General features: G+C 36.2%; 1 protein-coding gene across 2 annotated transcripts; it reads right to left on the bottom strand.

The window, feature by feature from the left end:
* Nucleotides 1-6,128: 6,128 nt before the first annotated feature.
* LOC125646356 (PHD finger protein 13-like) lies at nt 6,129-14,337 on the bottom strand. Of its 2 annotated transcripts, XM_048872599.2 has the most exons (5): nt 14,157-14,337; nt 13,749-13,789; nt 10,423-10,527; nt 8,943-9,078; nt 6,129-8,496 (listed from the first exon to the last, which is right to left on the bottom strand). In XM_048872599.2, exons 1-5 carry the CDS (start codon nt 14,176-14,178, stop codon nt 8,276-8,278), a joined length of 525 nt encoding a protein of 174 aa, XP_048728556.1. In that variant the 5' UTR covers nt 14,179-14,337; the 3' UTR covers nt 6,129-8,275. The 2 variants fall into 2 exon arrangements, with proteins under 2 accessions (XP_048728556.1, XP_048728557.1); XM_048872600.2 differs by lacking the exons at nt 13,749-13,789; nt 14,157-14,337 and adding an exon at nt 11,057-13,687.
* Between the last annotated feature and the right edge of the window lie 314 nt (nt 14,338-14,651).

Here is a 14,651-nt window from a genome sequence, read left to right as displayed (position 1 = left end):
ATGTGATCCATGTAAATTCATGTTCTAGAGAATATGTGTTCATGTTCTAGAGAATGTGATACGTGTGTGTTCATGTTCTATAGAATGTGGTACATGTGTGTTCATGTTCTAGAGAATGTGATACGTGTGTGTTCATGTTCTATAGAATGTGGTACATGTGTGTTCATGTTCTATAGAATGTGTGTTCATGTTCTATAGAATGTGGTACATGTGTGTTCATGTTCTAGAGAATGTGGTGCATGTGTATTCATGTTCTAGAGAATGTGGTACATGTGTGTTCATGTTCTAGAGAATGTGGTACACAAGTGTTCATGTTCTAGAGAATGTGGTACGTGTGTGTTCTTGATGTATGTGTATGCAGTGTATATACAGTGATTTGCAAGTGTGAACAACACCATGACGATGGAAGTGTAAATAAAGAGACTCTCAACTTGTTCGTATCAGCAAATGAACGGGAGCAAGGGACCAGGAACAAAAGGAGTCTGGAAAACCCAAAAAATGACAGAGCAATATCAAAAAAGGAATACAGTAGTTTTTAAACCACTTTCATCATAAGTGACTCAGAAAAAAGAGTTTGAAGTGGAATAGTTCTTCTGAAAACTAGTACACACATTTTGCACCAAGTCTTTACAATGAATTGGTGATACTATGTGCCCCCTTCTACTCTCAATGATGGGTATAGAAGTAGGTCATCCTAAGATGGGTAATTATTTATAATTAGAGTTAACTTGTGCGCATCTAGTACTTCAATGTCTATGTACATATATATTTACAATAAATAACACTATTTCATAAACGTGTATGTTATATATGAATACAAATTATCCTAAAATTAAATGATGGCTGATCAACCTTCAGTTGGTATGTTTAATGTGAAGAAAATAGTGGAAAAACACATTTTTGTGATTTGTGGGTTCATTTTTGTTGGTATAGCAACTGTTGCACCACTTTACAATGCATAATAAAAACTTAATATCTTTAGGTCACTAGGGTGACCTATTGCTGTTGATTTTCGTCCAATAACAATTTTACAGTTTTAGCTTCTTGAAAACTACAAGGACAATTCAGTGGCGGATTTAAGGGGGGGGGGGGGGGGGGGGGGGCTAAAATTTTCAAATTTAAGGTAAATCGTGGTATCTTGTTTAGAAAAATGTTCTCAACGATGAAAGAAGCAATGCTTTCTTCCACTCCCGGAGAAATAAATGACAAAATCTTTTGATTTCTTTCATTACTTTATTGGGAGAACTTAATCTTTTCTAAAACCCTTAAACCAAGACGGAAAAAGACACGGGAACACCAAGAGAAGTTTATACTGAAACCAAGACAGAAAAAGACGGGTACACCAAGAGAAGCAGAACAAAGATACTGTGGTACACCAGAGTTTCGAAGATACAGATATCTCGGATTCTGAAGATACAGATATCTCGGGTTCTGAAGATACAGATATCTCGGATTCTGAAGATACAGATATCTCGGATTCTGAAGATACAGATATCTCGGATTCTGAAGATACAGATATCTCGGATTCTGAAGATACAGATATCTCGGATTCTGAAGATTTCAGATATTGTTAACTAAGACTGCTCACAGAGATAAAGAAAATGTCAGCAATGAAAGAGAAGCAGCACCATGAATAGATGAACCAGAGGGGAGAAATCCAGGCATTCCCTGCAACCCAAGTGAAGGAGGGTGGCAGCCCAGTGCAGCAAACTCATCATGTAAGGAAACAAAAGCATATCACTGCGGAGATTTACAAGACCAAAAACACCATCAAGACATTTAGATGATTATCAAGTTAAAATGAGCAATGACAGAAAAATATTTGCATTTCCAACGGTATTCCCTGCAAAGTTCCAATGTATTAGTTTCCCCCGTATACTAGTTATAATCAGCATGTAGATTCCTCCATTGTATGCACATCAACAACTTGTCCTAATGTCAGTGGGCGTAGACTATGGAAATGAACGTGGAATGCCATTCATTTTCTATTGGGCAGTATAATTTTAAAATGTCAATTTTATATTTAAATTCATTCTAAGTGTGAATGGAAGGAATTTTTGTCTACTTTCTTGGGTATGTGAGGTGATTCATCACAGAGGAAAATGTGATCATTTAAGCACAATTGACTTTTCTGCTAGCAAATTATCACCTTTTCCATTTTAATTGCAAATTATCACATTTTCCTTCGGAAAGATATTTACAATAATATTTGTTGAAATTGAAAACTTTTAAATTTGCTTAACATGAGTATGGTAAACGGTACATAATATGCTTGTGAGAAGATTATATAGGGCTATTTTATCATGTGTTTTGTGACATGGCAAAAATGCTATAGGTTGTAGAACTTTACTTAAGTAGTATCAGCCATCATGAAGCTGTGATATACTGTATATTGGCTTATAGCTCACTCTCCAAACTTCAGTATTGCAAGAGAGATAACTCTTCCTTGTTCGCCAAAATTTATTATGCTCAAATTATTAGCATACCTTTCAGCCAGCAAATCATCAAATTTTAGACCCATGAAAAAAAACCCAAAAAAAACAATGCTATACAGTACTTTGTTTTGTAGCATATGAATAAATGAAGGCTCAGCAATATATTACCTGGTCCATCTATTCAGGGTAGCTTATTTGATAATGTAACAGGAAGGGAGAAAATGCAACGGACCAGACCGGGATTCGAACCCGGGCCCCTTGAATCTCTAGTCAGGTGCTCTACCAACTGAGCTATCTGGCCACCGGCGATCGAACCTGGCTGACCGCTACAATACTATGGGTTAACCATTAGAAATCTGCAACTTTCCTTTTACTATGAATTTCTTGGGTTCTCATACCTCCCTCGACAAGACATCCATATGTTCAGAAGCAAAATCCTTGCACTATGTACATCTTTGTTGTTTACAAAGGCCCTAGCTTTAAAACTGAGGAGTTACAAGGACAAATCATGCACTCACTTTATAATAGTTCCTCAAAACTTACTCAAGTTCAACGAGTAATTTTCTCAAACATTTAAAAAAAAAATCAAAATCCTCACCACATGCACACCTAAATACCCATACAAACACTCTGTAAAATAAGAAGATCCACGCTTGCTAGACAAATCATGTTTTACTATGCAATATTTCCTCAAGTTTAACAAGGTGTAATTTTCTCATAAACTGGAGAAATTCAAAATCCTTGCCACAATGATTGAACTTCTTCAATACACATACAAATATTCTGTAAAATAAGGTCTTCACTTGAAAACTGCATATAATATTGTCAAATAAAGCAAAAGTTGAAATGGATCAAAATTGCAACATGATCTAGAGTGACCCACAAAGAAGCTACATAACTTTTGATATGTGACAAGAGAAATGAAAATTGAAACAGAGAACCCCAAATGGAAGGATAGATGCTGTACCATGTTCCCTCTAAAGACAGGCATATAAAAATGCAGTGCAAGTTGAGAGTAATCTGGGTGGGGGAAAATTAAGACTGCTAGACTTGAAAGCACAATCTATGGATCCGCAGTCAACTTGTAAACCTAATGAGCTACCCAGATAGGCAATCAGATTTGAAAAGGAATATATACAAATATTGCTGATATTTATACTTTCTCAAAAGGAAGTTGGCAATTACAACGATGCATTATTCTTCCTTAAAAGGTCATTATGTATAAAAGCCCTGTTTTAAACCAACTGTTCTGGATTGGATTTCTTGAAAAATTCTCAAACTTGATAAAGTTTGAATTTTCCATCATTTATGCTTTCAAAATTTTGGTAAATCTCGGACTTAACTTACTCTCAAGTTTTGACTATAGATTTTTCAATAGATCCAAGCTTGAACTATAACTCCGTTCCATAACCCTGTATGTGTAATTGCTCAATTTACTTTAATTATCCATGTTTTAATCAGTAAGTATAAATCATAATTAATGGCCTTTGGTATCATATGAAATTTTCTACCTATTTTAGATGGTCTAAATCTGCCATAGTATTGTCTGCATATTATTTGTATACCTATTTGATTCTATTGTTTCAAGGCTTATTTTCATTATCCACTATATTATAAACAAGAGGCCCAGGGGCCTTATAGGTCACCTGAGTATCATGTAACAACCTTCCAATGTTTGAATTAGGTTTGTGTTTAAATATAAGAATTTTACTTTTGGATGGAAGAAACATTGAATAGCTATGTGGTCAGCCCCGCCTTTGCACCAGAACCCCTGACCCAGGGGCCATAAATTTCAGTTTTGAAAGAAGCATCCTTGATCATCATTATCATACTATTAGTTTGTCTACTTAATACCCAGCAGCAGAGAAGATTTTCAAAGAAATAAAATGCATTTTCACTATATGATCAATAGGGCCGCACCCTAATACCAGAACCCCTGACCCAGGGGCCATGAATTTCACAATTTTGAAAGAGGCATCCTTGCTCATCATAACCATGCTATTGGTTTGTCTACTTAATACCCAAGGACAGAGAAGAAGATTTTCAAAGAAATAATGCTTTTTCACTATATGACTTATAGAGCCCCACCCTAGCACCAGAACCCCTGATCCAGGGGCCATGAATTTCACAAATTTTAACAAGAGGTACTGTGAGCTATGCTCACTAAGAATACCCCCCGCTTACCCCAATGGGTGTTGGTAATAGGTATAAACTACCTCTTTTCTAAGTGTTGCTACTTTGATGTCCAGTGCGCATGACCTTTGACCTTTTGACCCCAAAATCGATAGGGATCATCTTCATCCCATTAGTAGTCCATATATATGATATGGTGACTGTAGGTGGAAAGGATAACGCTTTAGAGCCCGGAAACCATATTGCTACTTCAATGTCCAATGCACTTGACCTTTTTACCCCAAAATCGATAGGGAACATCTTCATCCCATGGGTAGTCCATATGTTTGATATGGTGACTGTAGGTGGAAAGGATAACGCTTTAGAGCCCGGAAACCATATTGCTACTTCAATGTCCAGTGCGCTTGACCTTTTGACCCTAAAATCGATAGGAAACATCTTCATCCTATGGGTAGTCCATATGTATGATATGGTGACTGTAGGTGGAAAGGATAACACTTTAGAGCCCGGAAACCATATTGCTACTTCGATGTCCAGTGTGCTTGACCTTTGACCTTTTGACCCCAAAATCGATAGGGAACATCTTTATCCCATGGGTAGTCCATATATATGATATGGTGACGGTAGGTGGAAAGGATAATGCTTTAGAGCCCGGAAACCATTGCGTCTACAGACGGACGGACGGACAACTCGATTCCAGTATACCCCCCCACAACTTGTTGCGGGGGGTATAAAGAGGCATCCTTGCTCATCATTACCATGCTATTAGTTTGTCTACTTAATATCCAGAGACAGAGAAGATTTTCAAAGAATTTCTACATTTTCACTATATGACCAATAGAGCCCCACCCTAACACAAGAACCCCTGCCCCAGGGGCCATGAATTTCACAATTTTGGTAGAGGGCTCATTGCTCATTATAATTATGCCCACAGTTTGGCTTCTTGATGTCCAGGAGTAAAGAAGAAGATTTTTTAAAATTACACTCATTTTGATGGTTTTTGCCATTTTCACTATATGACCAATAGAGCCCCACCCTAACACAAGAACCCCTGCCCCAGGGGCCATGAATTTCACAATTTTGGTAGAGGGCTCAATGCTCATTATAATTATGCCCACAGTTTGGCTTCTTGATGTCCAGGAGTAAAGAAGATTTTTTAAAATTACACTCATTTTGATGGTTTTTGCCCCACCCCTCAGGCCCCAGGGGGGCAGGGACCACGAATTTCACAATTTTTGTTCCCCTTCACCCACAGATGCTATATGCCAAAATTGGTTGAAATTAGTTCAGGGGTTTCAGAGAAGAAGCTGAAAATATTCAAATGTTAACGCACGACGAACCACGGACAAAAACAGATAGCAATAGGTCACCTGAATGAATTCAGGTGACCTAAAAATTCATGAGTTGAATAAAAGAACTCACAAGCCTAAAATTCATCACTAAGAATAGTTACACCATGACAGAAGTAAGAACTCAGATGGGCAACAATGTATGTTGCCATCAATTTCTGGCATAGGCAAATAACTGTTCTTCACACAAAAGAATAAGAAACCAGGTATGTTAGATTTACAATTTAATATGTAGGGAATCTTTAACAAGTAGATGTACAGTGAAAATGATTTGCGAAAATACTTCTATCAACAAATTATTCACAAATTATGAACACAGTATTTACAACAACCAGTTATTTCAAAAATGAAATGCAAATGGCCGACACTAACAAAGTCAACAAAAACATTGGGTTAGATCTATTCTTTCAAACCTTTTCAACCAAAAATTGAGTCAATTTCATTAACTTTTTTCAAGTTTTATAACGATACTTTCCCGTTTGAATGTTTAGCACTTTACAAACATAAAACATTGAGAAGAATTAAAAGCATCACAGACAATCTCCCCTGCGTTCCGTACTATATTAAAACAATAAATTCGTAACACTTGTAATTTATGTACAGAGTAAGAAACCAGCTAAAATTGAGTACAGCACTATACGATGGATTTATCGACTGTGAGTTAGACTCCAAGCTGATCACCTGACAAAAATAGGTGATATACAACAATTCTCTGGTATTTTCTCAACCAAATTTTATCGATAACTGCTAGGTATTCGGCATCACCCATGGGATGCACATTCAAGACAATTTATATACATACATGTATATAAATGCACCAAATTGCCTTGTTTATATATATCTGGCATAGCATGGTTAATGATTGACATATTTTTTGTAAAGGAACAGTTGCAATTCATCACACAGGAACAAAAGTTGGTCGACAATACCTCAATATAATCCAACCTAATTCTGACACAAAACGGTGAGCTAATGCAATATGAGTGATGCGTCAAGGCAGAAATATTACATTGCATATTATAAGCGCATGAAAGTGATGGACACGTATCTTGAGATCGTTGGGACACACAGTACACAAGGATTAACCTGTAAGAAATGGAGGGCATACCCTTTCTTATGTAGTTATCAGATGACAGTTTCAAAATACGTCTGTATGAAATAAGCTGATTCTTATAAGTATAATTACTTATAACAATAATTACTGCTAATGATAATTACTTGTAATTACTAGAGAAGCTGCCACATACTGATGTTTGTATCATCATGATTAGTTTGCTATCTCACACAGTGCCTTATTAACGATATATTGACCATGACGTTCAACTGTACAGAAATAGTTTACATAAAAATTCTACTTAAATGCAAGATCTACAGTGGTTTTATGTAATGCCCATTTGCATACCACCTGTATCTTGTACAATATTCAAGGCAGTTCAAAAAAAAGTTTGGCTCCTGTTTTATATGGTGTATATTTTTGACAGCCATTAAGGAATGTGATAAAGACAACGACAGTGTAATTGAACATCTCCGATCCTCTGCAATATATTACGCTATTTGTATTTATATTCAAATAAATGCATTTGTTGAAGGAGATTTATTCACTACTGATCTTGTGAAGTACAAATGAGAAAAAAAACTTTATATAGTAATTTAAAAAGAGCTTTTATAATTTTATTCTTTTCAATGTTACAAAACAAACTTTAGTGGTCATTGGACCAAATTATCATTTTAAATTTTTTGTATAGTTCTTTTAAAAAAATCTTATGTTGGTCCCTTCTAGTCTGTTATTACTTGAAAGTGATACAAATAGGGTTTCCCAAAACTCTGACATTCTCTGGATTGAAGTGCTGAACACCTAACAAATATCACTACATAAACGTGATTTCAGTCCATAATAATGGTTTTAAACACCAGGTTATCCTTACAAAATTGTTGGTTTGTTGTAATGCGACTCATCATTTTATCACCGAGTAGGTGGTGGGTAGTTTATTTCATTTTTTTGCAAATTCAATACCTCCCATTAACTTTTTTATGCATACTTGTATTATAATTCACACCGACAATCACTTACTAAATAACAGACTCCACACTACTTCTGATGCCACAATTTGAACGCGATATTCAGATTTGGATGATTCTGTTGCATTAGAACAAATCAACAATGGCCTACACAGAGCATTTCTAGTCATAAAATTTTGCACACTTAAAATTTCATATGAATACAATGAATGAATATCAGTGAATTTGTACACAATAAATTTTGTTGTCATAAAAATAGCCTCATCAATATCACATTCGCACGCACTCTCATCCACTTGCACACAAAACATTCGCACATCTCTGAGCTGTTGTTACTGGTTACGTCGTGAATTTGTTGTTCTCAGTTCTGACACGATTTGATTTGCGCGCCGTGAATTTTGAGTCTCTGCACAGCTGGCACGTGTACACTTCAGGGACATTGTTTTTGCGGATTTTAGCACAAGAGAAATGAATCCAGGTCTCGCACTCGGAACACTCGATCATTGGTCGTCCTGCATACGGCTTCATACAGAAACATGTGATCAGTTCAGACTCTTCCTCTGAAAAAGAAAACAAGTCAATTCTATTTTGCTTATCTATAGATGAACATTTTGACTTGCACATCACCATTACAATGTGTGTAAAGCTACAGCTAAAGTTCAACATTAAAATATTTTCCTACATATTTATGTCAGTAATTTGCTATAACCGAGTCATTAAGCTCCTGAGAGCTGGAGAAATGGTGAGAGGGACTTACCCCAAGTCATTGAGCTCCTGAGAGCTGGAGAAATGGTGAGAGGGACTTACCCCGAGTCATTGAGCTCCCGAGAGCTGGAGAAATGGTGAGAGGGACTTTCCCCGAGTCATTGAGCTCCTGAGAGCTGGAGAAATAGTGAGAGGGACTTACCTGAGTCATTGAGCTCCTGAGAGCTGGAGAAATGGTGAGAGGGACTTACCCCGAGTCATTGAGCTCCTGAGAGCTGGAGAAATGGTGAGAGGGACTTACCTGAGTCATTGAGCTCCTGAGAGCTGGAGAAATGGTGAGAGGGACTTCCCGCAGACAGAGTAGTGTCTGACGTGTAGCTCTCGGCAGTGCTTCCGCTGCTGTCAAGCGGACTTGTGTTGTGATGGACTCGCAGGTCCTGTAAATACATGGGAAATGTTCACAGAGTCACAAGCATATCATGTGTAGTATAAAAAACACCACCTGTCATTAAAATAAAACATCATTCCTGTCTTGACCTAGTTTTACACTAAACGTCTACACTCATATATATTCAACACTGTTTGCTATTTTCACATGTGCATATGTGCATTTTAATTACATAAACTTCTGTTCACTGTTCATGTCAGAATGAAATATAATCATTTGTACTTTACACAAACCACGTCTTTCTCTAAAAATCATGAGTTCAAGCTATTCTTGTTTGTTTAGATTTATTTTTAAATTCAATTAAATTCTATTGCAACACACAAAATCTTATCAATATATACTTGTGTTAAGCTGTCCAAAGTACAGTGAAATGAAAACTTCCTTAAAAAATGTTTAAAACTAAGACTAGCGATGTTTAAATAGTGTAAGAGACAATATTTTATAACACCTGTATGGTCTGCTTAGGTTATTCATTAATTAGCATACGAGCTGTGTTGAAGCCTTCACAAAACTACTACGCACTACAGGAGCTCTGTACTATTTGGCAAATCTTCAACCATCCAGCCTACATTTAAAACCAGTCAATACTCAGGTGACAACTAGGTCACTTGACTAGGACTACATACAACTTGTTAAACAGGCTTACATACAAATACTTGTCTATTTACGTGCGGATCAATACCCGATCCCAGCAGTCGACAGGAGCACTGATCTATCTCAGTAAAATATTGATTACCAATAGTTCAAAATGGTTGCTCCTGGTCTGAGATAATTGTCTCCCTAAGTGGTGATATTTTTTCGGTAAGTTTAAGACTTAGGATTGATTTTCAGTTTCTGTACACCAAAAGGATCTAAATGTTGATTCTAGGCAGGATAAACGACTCTCTTTTTTATTACTGTTATTTAAAATGCATTCTGTAGACGTTTCTGTTTGCACATGTCAACCAAAATCAATGCTAGATGAGAAAAATTCAATATACCGCTATCTCGCTTCAATACTTTTGCATTATGTCAATCTTTATGGACCCATTAGTGCGTATCATATTGACAGTCATTAAATATACACAAACACAATGTTTAAAACTTGAAATTGAATCCTCCCTCTGACAGCCCCCGTCAAGGTCAATCCTACTGAAACCTCCGTTTTACGACCGTTATCTGGTCTCCTTTCCTTGTTATTCATTAAGACTCTAGAAGATAATGCCTGACCCACAAACACTGACAAATACATCCTGGTTGTTAGTTAGGTGCCCTATCATTTGGAGTGGTTACTAAAGAGCAGTACTTTGACATGTGACCAGTGGGCTGATAATTCACAGATACTGTATCTCACCTCACTACGATGCGTCTCGTACTGCGTGTACTCCATGATCATCGTACAAAACATGTAAAAATCCTCCTTGGTCTTCTTGCGCCTTGGAGGTACAATTCCCGAATGCTAAAAAAAAAAACACAACAAAACATTACATTACATTCCACAACAAAAGGTGCGCCGCATGTTGTATCATCTGTGTCACATTTTCTGCAGGTGTGAATACCACTGATCAACCATACACATTTTACAGAGCCTCAGGGTGAATAATTTACTTGTAAACCTAACATAATACACATGCACTATGAAAATATCCCTTTACGGTGTGTACATTAAGGTAGGGAACCGTTCTGGTTGAGGGGCCCGGGATATGAGGACACCTATAACATTTACAGTTAAATCTGTCACATGTTGGGACAGGCTGGCCGTGTGATCTTCTCAAACTTTCGGTACTGACCACTCAAAACCTATAATAGTAATAGTGTAGATTTGTCCATTCACCATAGATATACAGACAAAAGGGTAGAACTGTATCCTAATTATACATGACTCATGTACACGACATACCGTATTAGTATTACATCAAGAAATCAATATTGTCGGGGAAAAAAATAAAGAATTGTTTTTTCTCCAAGATTTTTCTAACCACTCCTACCTTCAGAGACACTACTCGCATGTTTCCTCAAACATTTTAGTCCGTTAGTGAAGTAAACAATGTTATTGCTCTCCCAGTCTAAAACCTACTGATCTGTACACAGGCCTTTTAAAACGAACTCAATGCCATTCATATAGTATCAGAGGTCAAAGTTCCACACACGGATCTCATGAATATTCATGAAGCTTGTCAATATTTGCTCTAACCGCCATTCCACACTGAGAGAGAAGATGGCTGAATGATATATTTTTCTATGCAGTATCCTAATGTAGATGTTGAGTTTTCCCAATATTTAGAACAACATGGAGGACTTCTGGTCAGAAAGTTGATGAAGAAACTGGAGTTGTCAGTTGTTATGTATTTTGAAACCAGATAACAAACAGTGGTATATAGGTCTTTGTCTCGATGTGTAGAAAAACAAAATAACAGGGGGTGTCTCAAAAGTTGTTTTCTTATATCTGTAATATTTAGTTTCAAACTAATTCATTTCATGGCTTTATTGACCTAATTACCAGCTCTTTATATCAAAGTACATTAAACATTTATAGAAGTTTTTATACCCAAAGCCAATTCTTTACAAACCATTAAAGATTTCCCTGCTTTTGAAATGTACAATTTATAAATCTACCAGCATGCTGCAATATTGAATGAAATAGTGTAACTGTATCCCAATTCATACAAGTTATATACCAGTATCCACTGGTGATGATCAGTTTTGCAATCATGTTTTGTTTAGGGATGAGTTCTTTTTTTTTATTCTGACTTTTTTTTTTTCATCTTCTTGATTCTTTTTCTGAGATAAGCATTTCAAAAACACGGGACCGGAATTTCGAATGAACAGTTTTTCTTGATACTCTTTTACATCACATTTATGAAATTAATTTTTATTAAACACTGTGTTGTAAACAGCCCATCCAAATTAACGAAGGCACACGCTGAATTCATAAAATGCAACGACAACCAACTACAGACCTAATCCCAACACAAAGTCACTAGTGTCACAACATGTCATATATATCAAATCAGTTTTTACCCAAATTTACGTTTTATAACCTTGACCCCCGGTGAAGGATCTCACAGGGCTAGAAGTTTTCTTCATCAAATAAATCATTTTGGTTATCATGATTACAACATGCTACTTTCATGATATACCTGTCTACATAAATTTAGAGTGGCTATTTGTTGTTGCAGAGAGCTCGATCAACTTCAATTATAAGTTTGATAACCTGCACAGTCCGTGATGGTCAATGTTATTATTCTAACCAATGTGACATGGAAATCAGTGAAGATGTAACTAAAAATGTGTTCCTTGCAGCAAGTTTGTAGCACAAATAGAGTCACAAGTACCAGAATCCCTAGGTCTACCTCGTGTCCCATCTTGCTAATGCTTATAAAAGCGGTAGCAAGACGGGGCGGACGCAGGACAGACCGTGGGTTTCTGATGATGCATGTCATAATTTACAGTACTGCAGATTTACATCTATCAACAAAATTCATATTTAATAACGAACTTAACGAAGTCTAACCTAAAGAATTAAAACAGATCAACAACACATCCTGAGAATGCACGATAGGTTTATTTGGTTAACCGGTTTCAACCTTTGGGCAGTCGTCATCAGAAAAATTATACATGGACAAAATTTGCTGATAATGTTGCTATCCAGAAAAATATGCTTTGCGTAACGAAAGTGTAACAAGGTCATTTATGTGACATAAAAAAGTTTAGTGCATAAATGAACATTTGATATATTACGATATCAATTGAAGTCTAAATCACTAACAGACTGTGCAGGTTATCAAATACACCAACAGTTTGAATTTACTGACCTATTTCAGTAATTGGCACAATACGTTATAGAGATTCAGTGTACAGAGGAGGGATAGAAATCTGGCAGTACTTCTCTCAACCCATTTAGACTTGGCATTGTTTAACTGGTTTGCTTTTTTTCTTCTTCTTTTTTTTTTTATACATGTTTACATAAATTCAAGCCCATAAGTGTGAATTATTCAGTGAAAATACTAAATATTGACCAGATTCTTACTAGAGGGGTAAAATGTGACTCAGTCAGAATTACAATTGTGGGAGTCTATTGAACAACAAAAGTCTACACTCTGCACACTCATTTTCTGCTACAATTTTCAATTGTTAGGACACATCAACACACTTAACTGAATTTGAACATGATGTGTTTATTTACTCAAAAGAACCATTCAAAAAAAATTATTTTGTTAAAAAACAATGTGTTCAAACACCAAACTGACAAACCTTTACTTTGACATTCAAAAGATTGTGATCCATAATCAAACCCATCTGTATAATTTATAGCAAAATGAGGTCTAATACGATCGTCCATTTTTATTCAATTTTTTTGTAAGGACTTATTCAGCGTATGTTCATTAATACTACATTCTGATTTGATGTAGGTCTTTATTTACATGGCAATAGATCCTACGTGAGTGTTGAAAGGGGGATCTGGAAGATTTTATTTATGACAGTGAAACCGATGAAAAGAAATTTAATCAATCTGGAGAATCTTCATCTTAATTGACATTTTCTATTCCCCTAAATCCGCGGTATAGCACAAGTGTTCTATGATTGCCCAACTTCATGAAAAATGGCTGACCAAATGGCCGCCATCTTTGACGAGAGTCAAAATCTAAAAATCATAAAAGAAAACTGCTGTCTCCTTACCTCATAGTTCACTTTCCCTCCAGTTTTCCTCTTCTTGGGTGCTGGAATATCAAAATATACCAAGTTTAAATGAATTCGTAAAGAAACAATCGATATATATCTCAAATAAACAACAAACACCAATTTGACAGATCCTAGATTTCTTTTCACCTGTTAGGAGTAAATTGAGAGAACACTTTTCATATGATCAACATTTTACGAAAATTGAATTTGTTTGGACTCAAATAGTGATAACTTGTTCAGTGATCTACGTTAATATGCACAAGAAAACACCGTTTTTCAAAACCCAACTCGTAATGGCGGTGCATAGAGTGAATGAAGACACAAACCCCTCTTCTAAATATTCGCTGCACACGTTTCGATACGTTGCTGAAACAGTCCAAATAAATGAAAATATGGTAAAATTACCTTTAAAGACTTCTTCTGTCATGTTAATGCCAGTTTCGGTGGTTTTGTATTCGCGTAATCCACGGTGAAATAAAAATCTCTAACGTTCGCCGACATTAAACGGAACAACTTCGTTGGAAATGTGATCCAACGCTTCGTCCCACTTGCCCCGGCTTTCGGGTCATGAACTCTCAATTTTGCATATCCATGACGTCAATGTACCGTTATAGAGATCTAAAGGCGAGGATCCAATATATAAACATTTAACATTTATATATTTATTCACCAATCAAGGGCTCTCAGGGGGCATACACAATTTTAACAATCAAACATTATAACTAAATGATACAATATACACATGTTAAGGGTTTCTACAGTGACATAGGTATTGAATTCTCATCACAATGTGTTGTACAACTAGTGCTTTATATGGGAAATAAAGTAAAACAATATTATAAAATGTTGTCACGAACACAAAGGGTAACAAGGGACGGTGCCTGAGCCAAGACAATGAGA

The sequence above is a fragment of the Ostrea edulis genome, chromosome 6 (assembly GCF_947568905.1).
Source record: "Ostrea edulis chromosome 6, xbOstEdul1.1, whole genome shotgun sequence".
Classification (NCBI taxonomy): Eukaryota; Metazoa; Mollusca; class Bivalvia; order Ostreida; family Ostreidae; genus Ostrea; species Ostrea edulis.
This window is presented reverse-complemented; position numbering and strand designations above follow the sequence as displayed.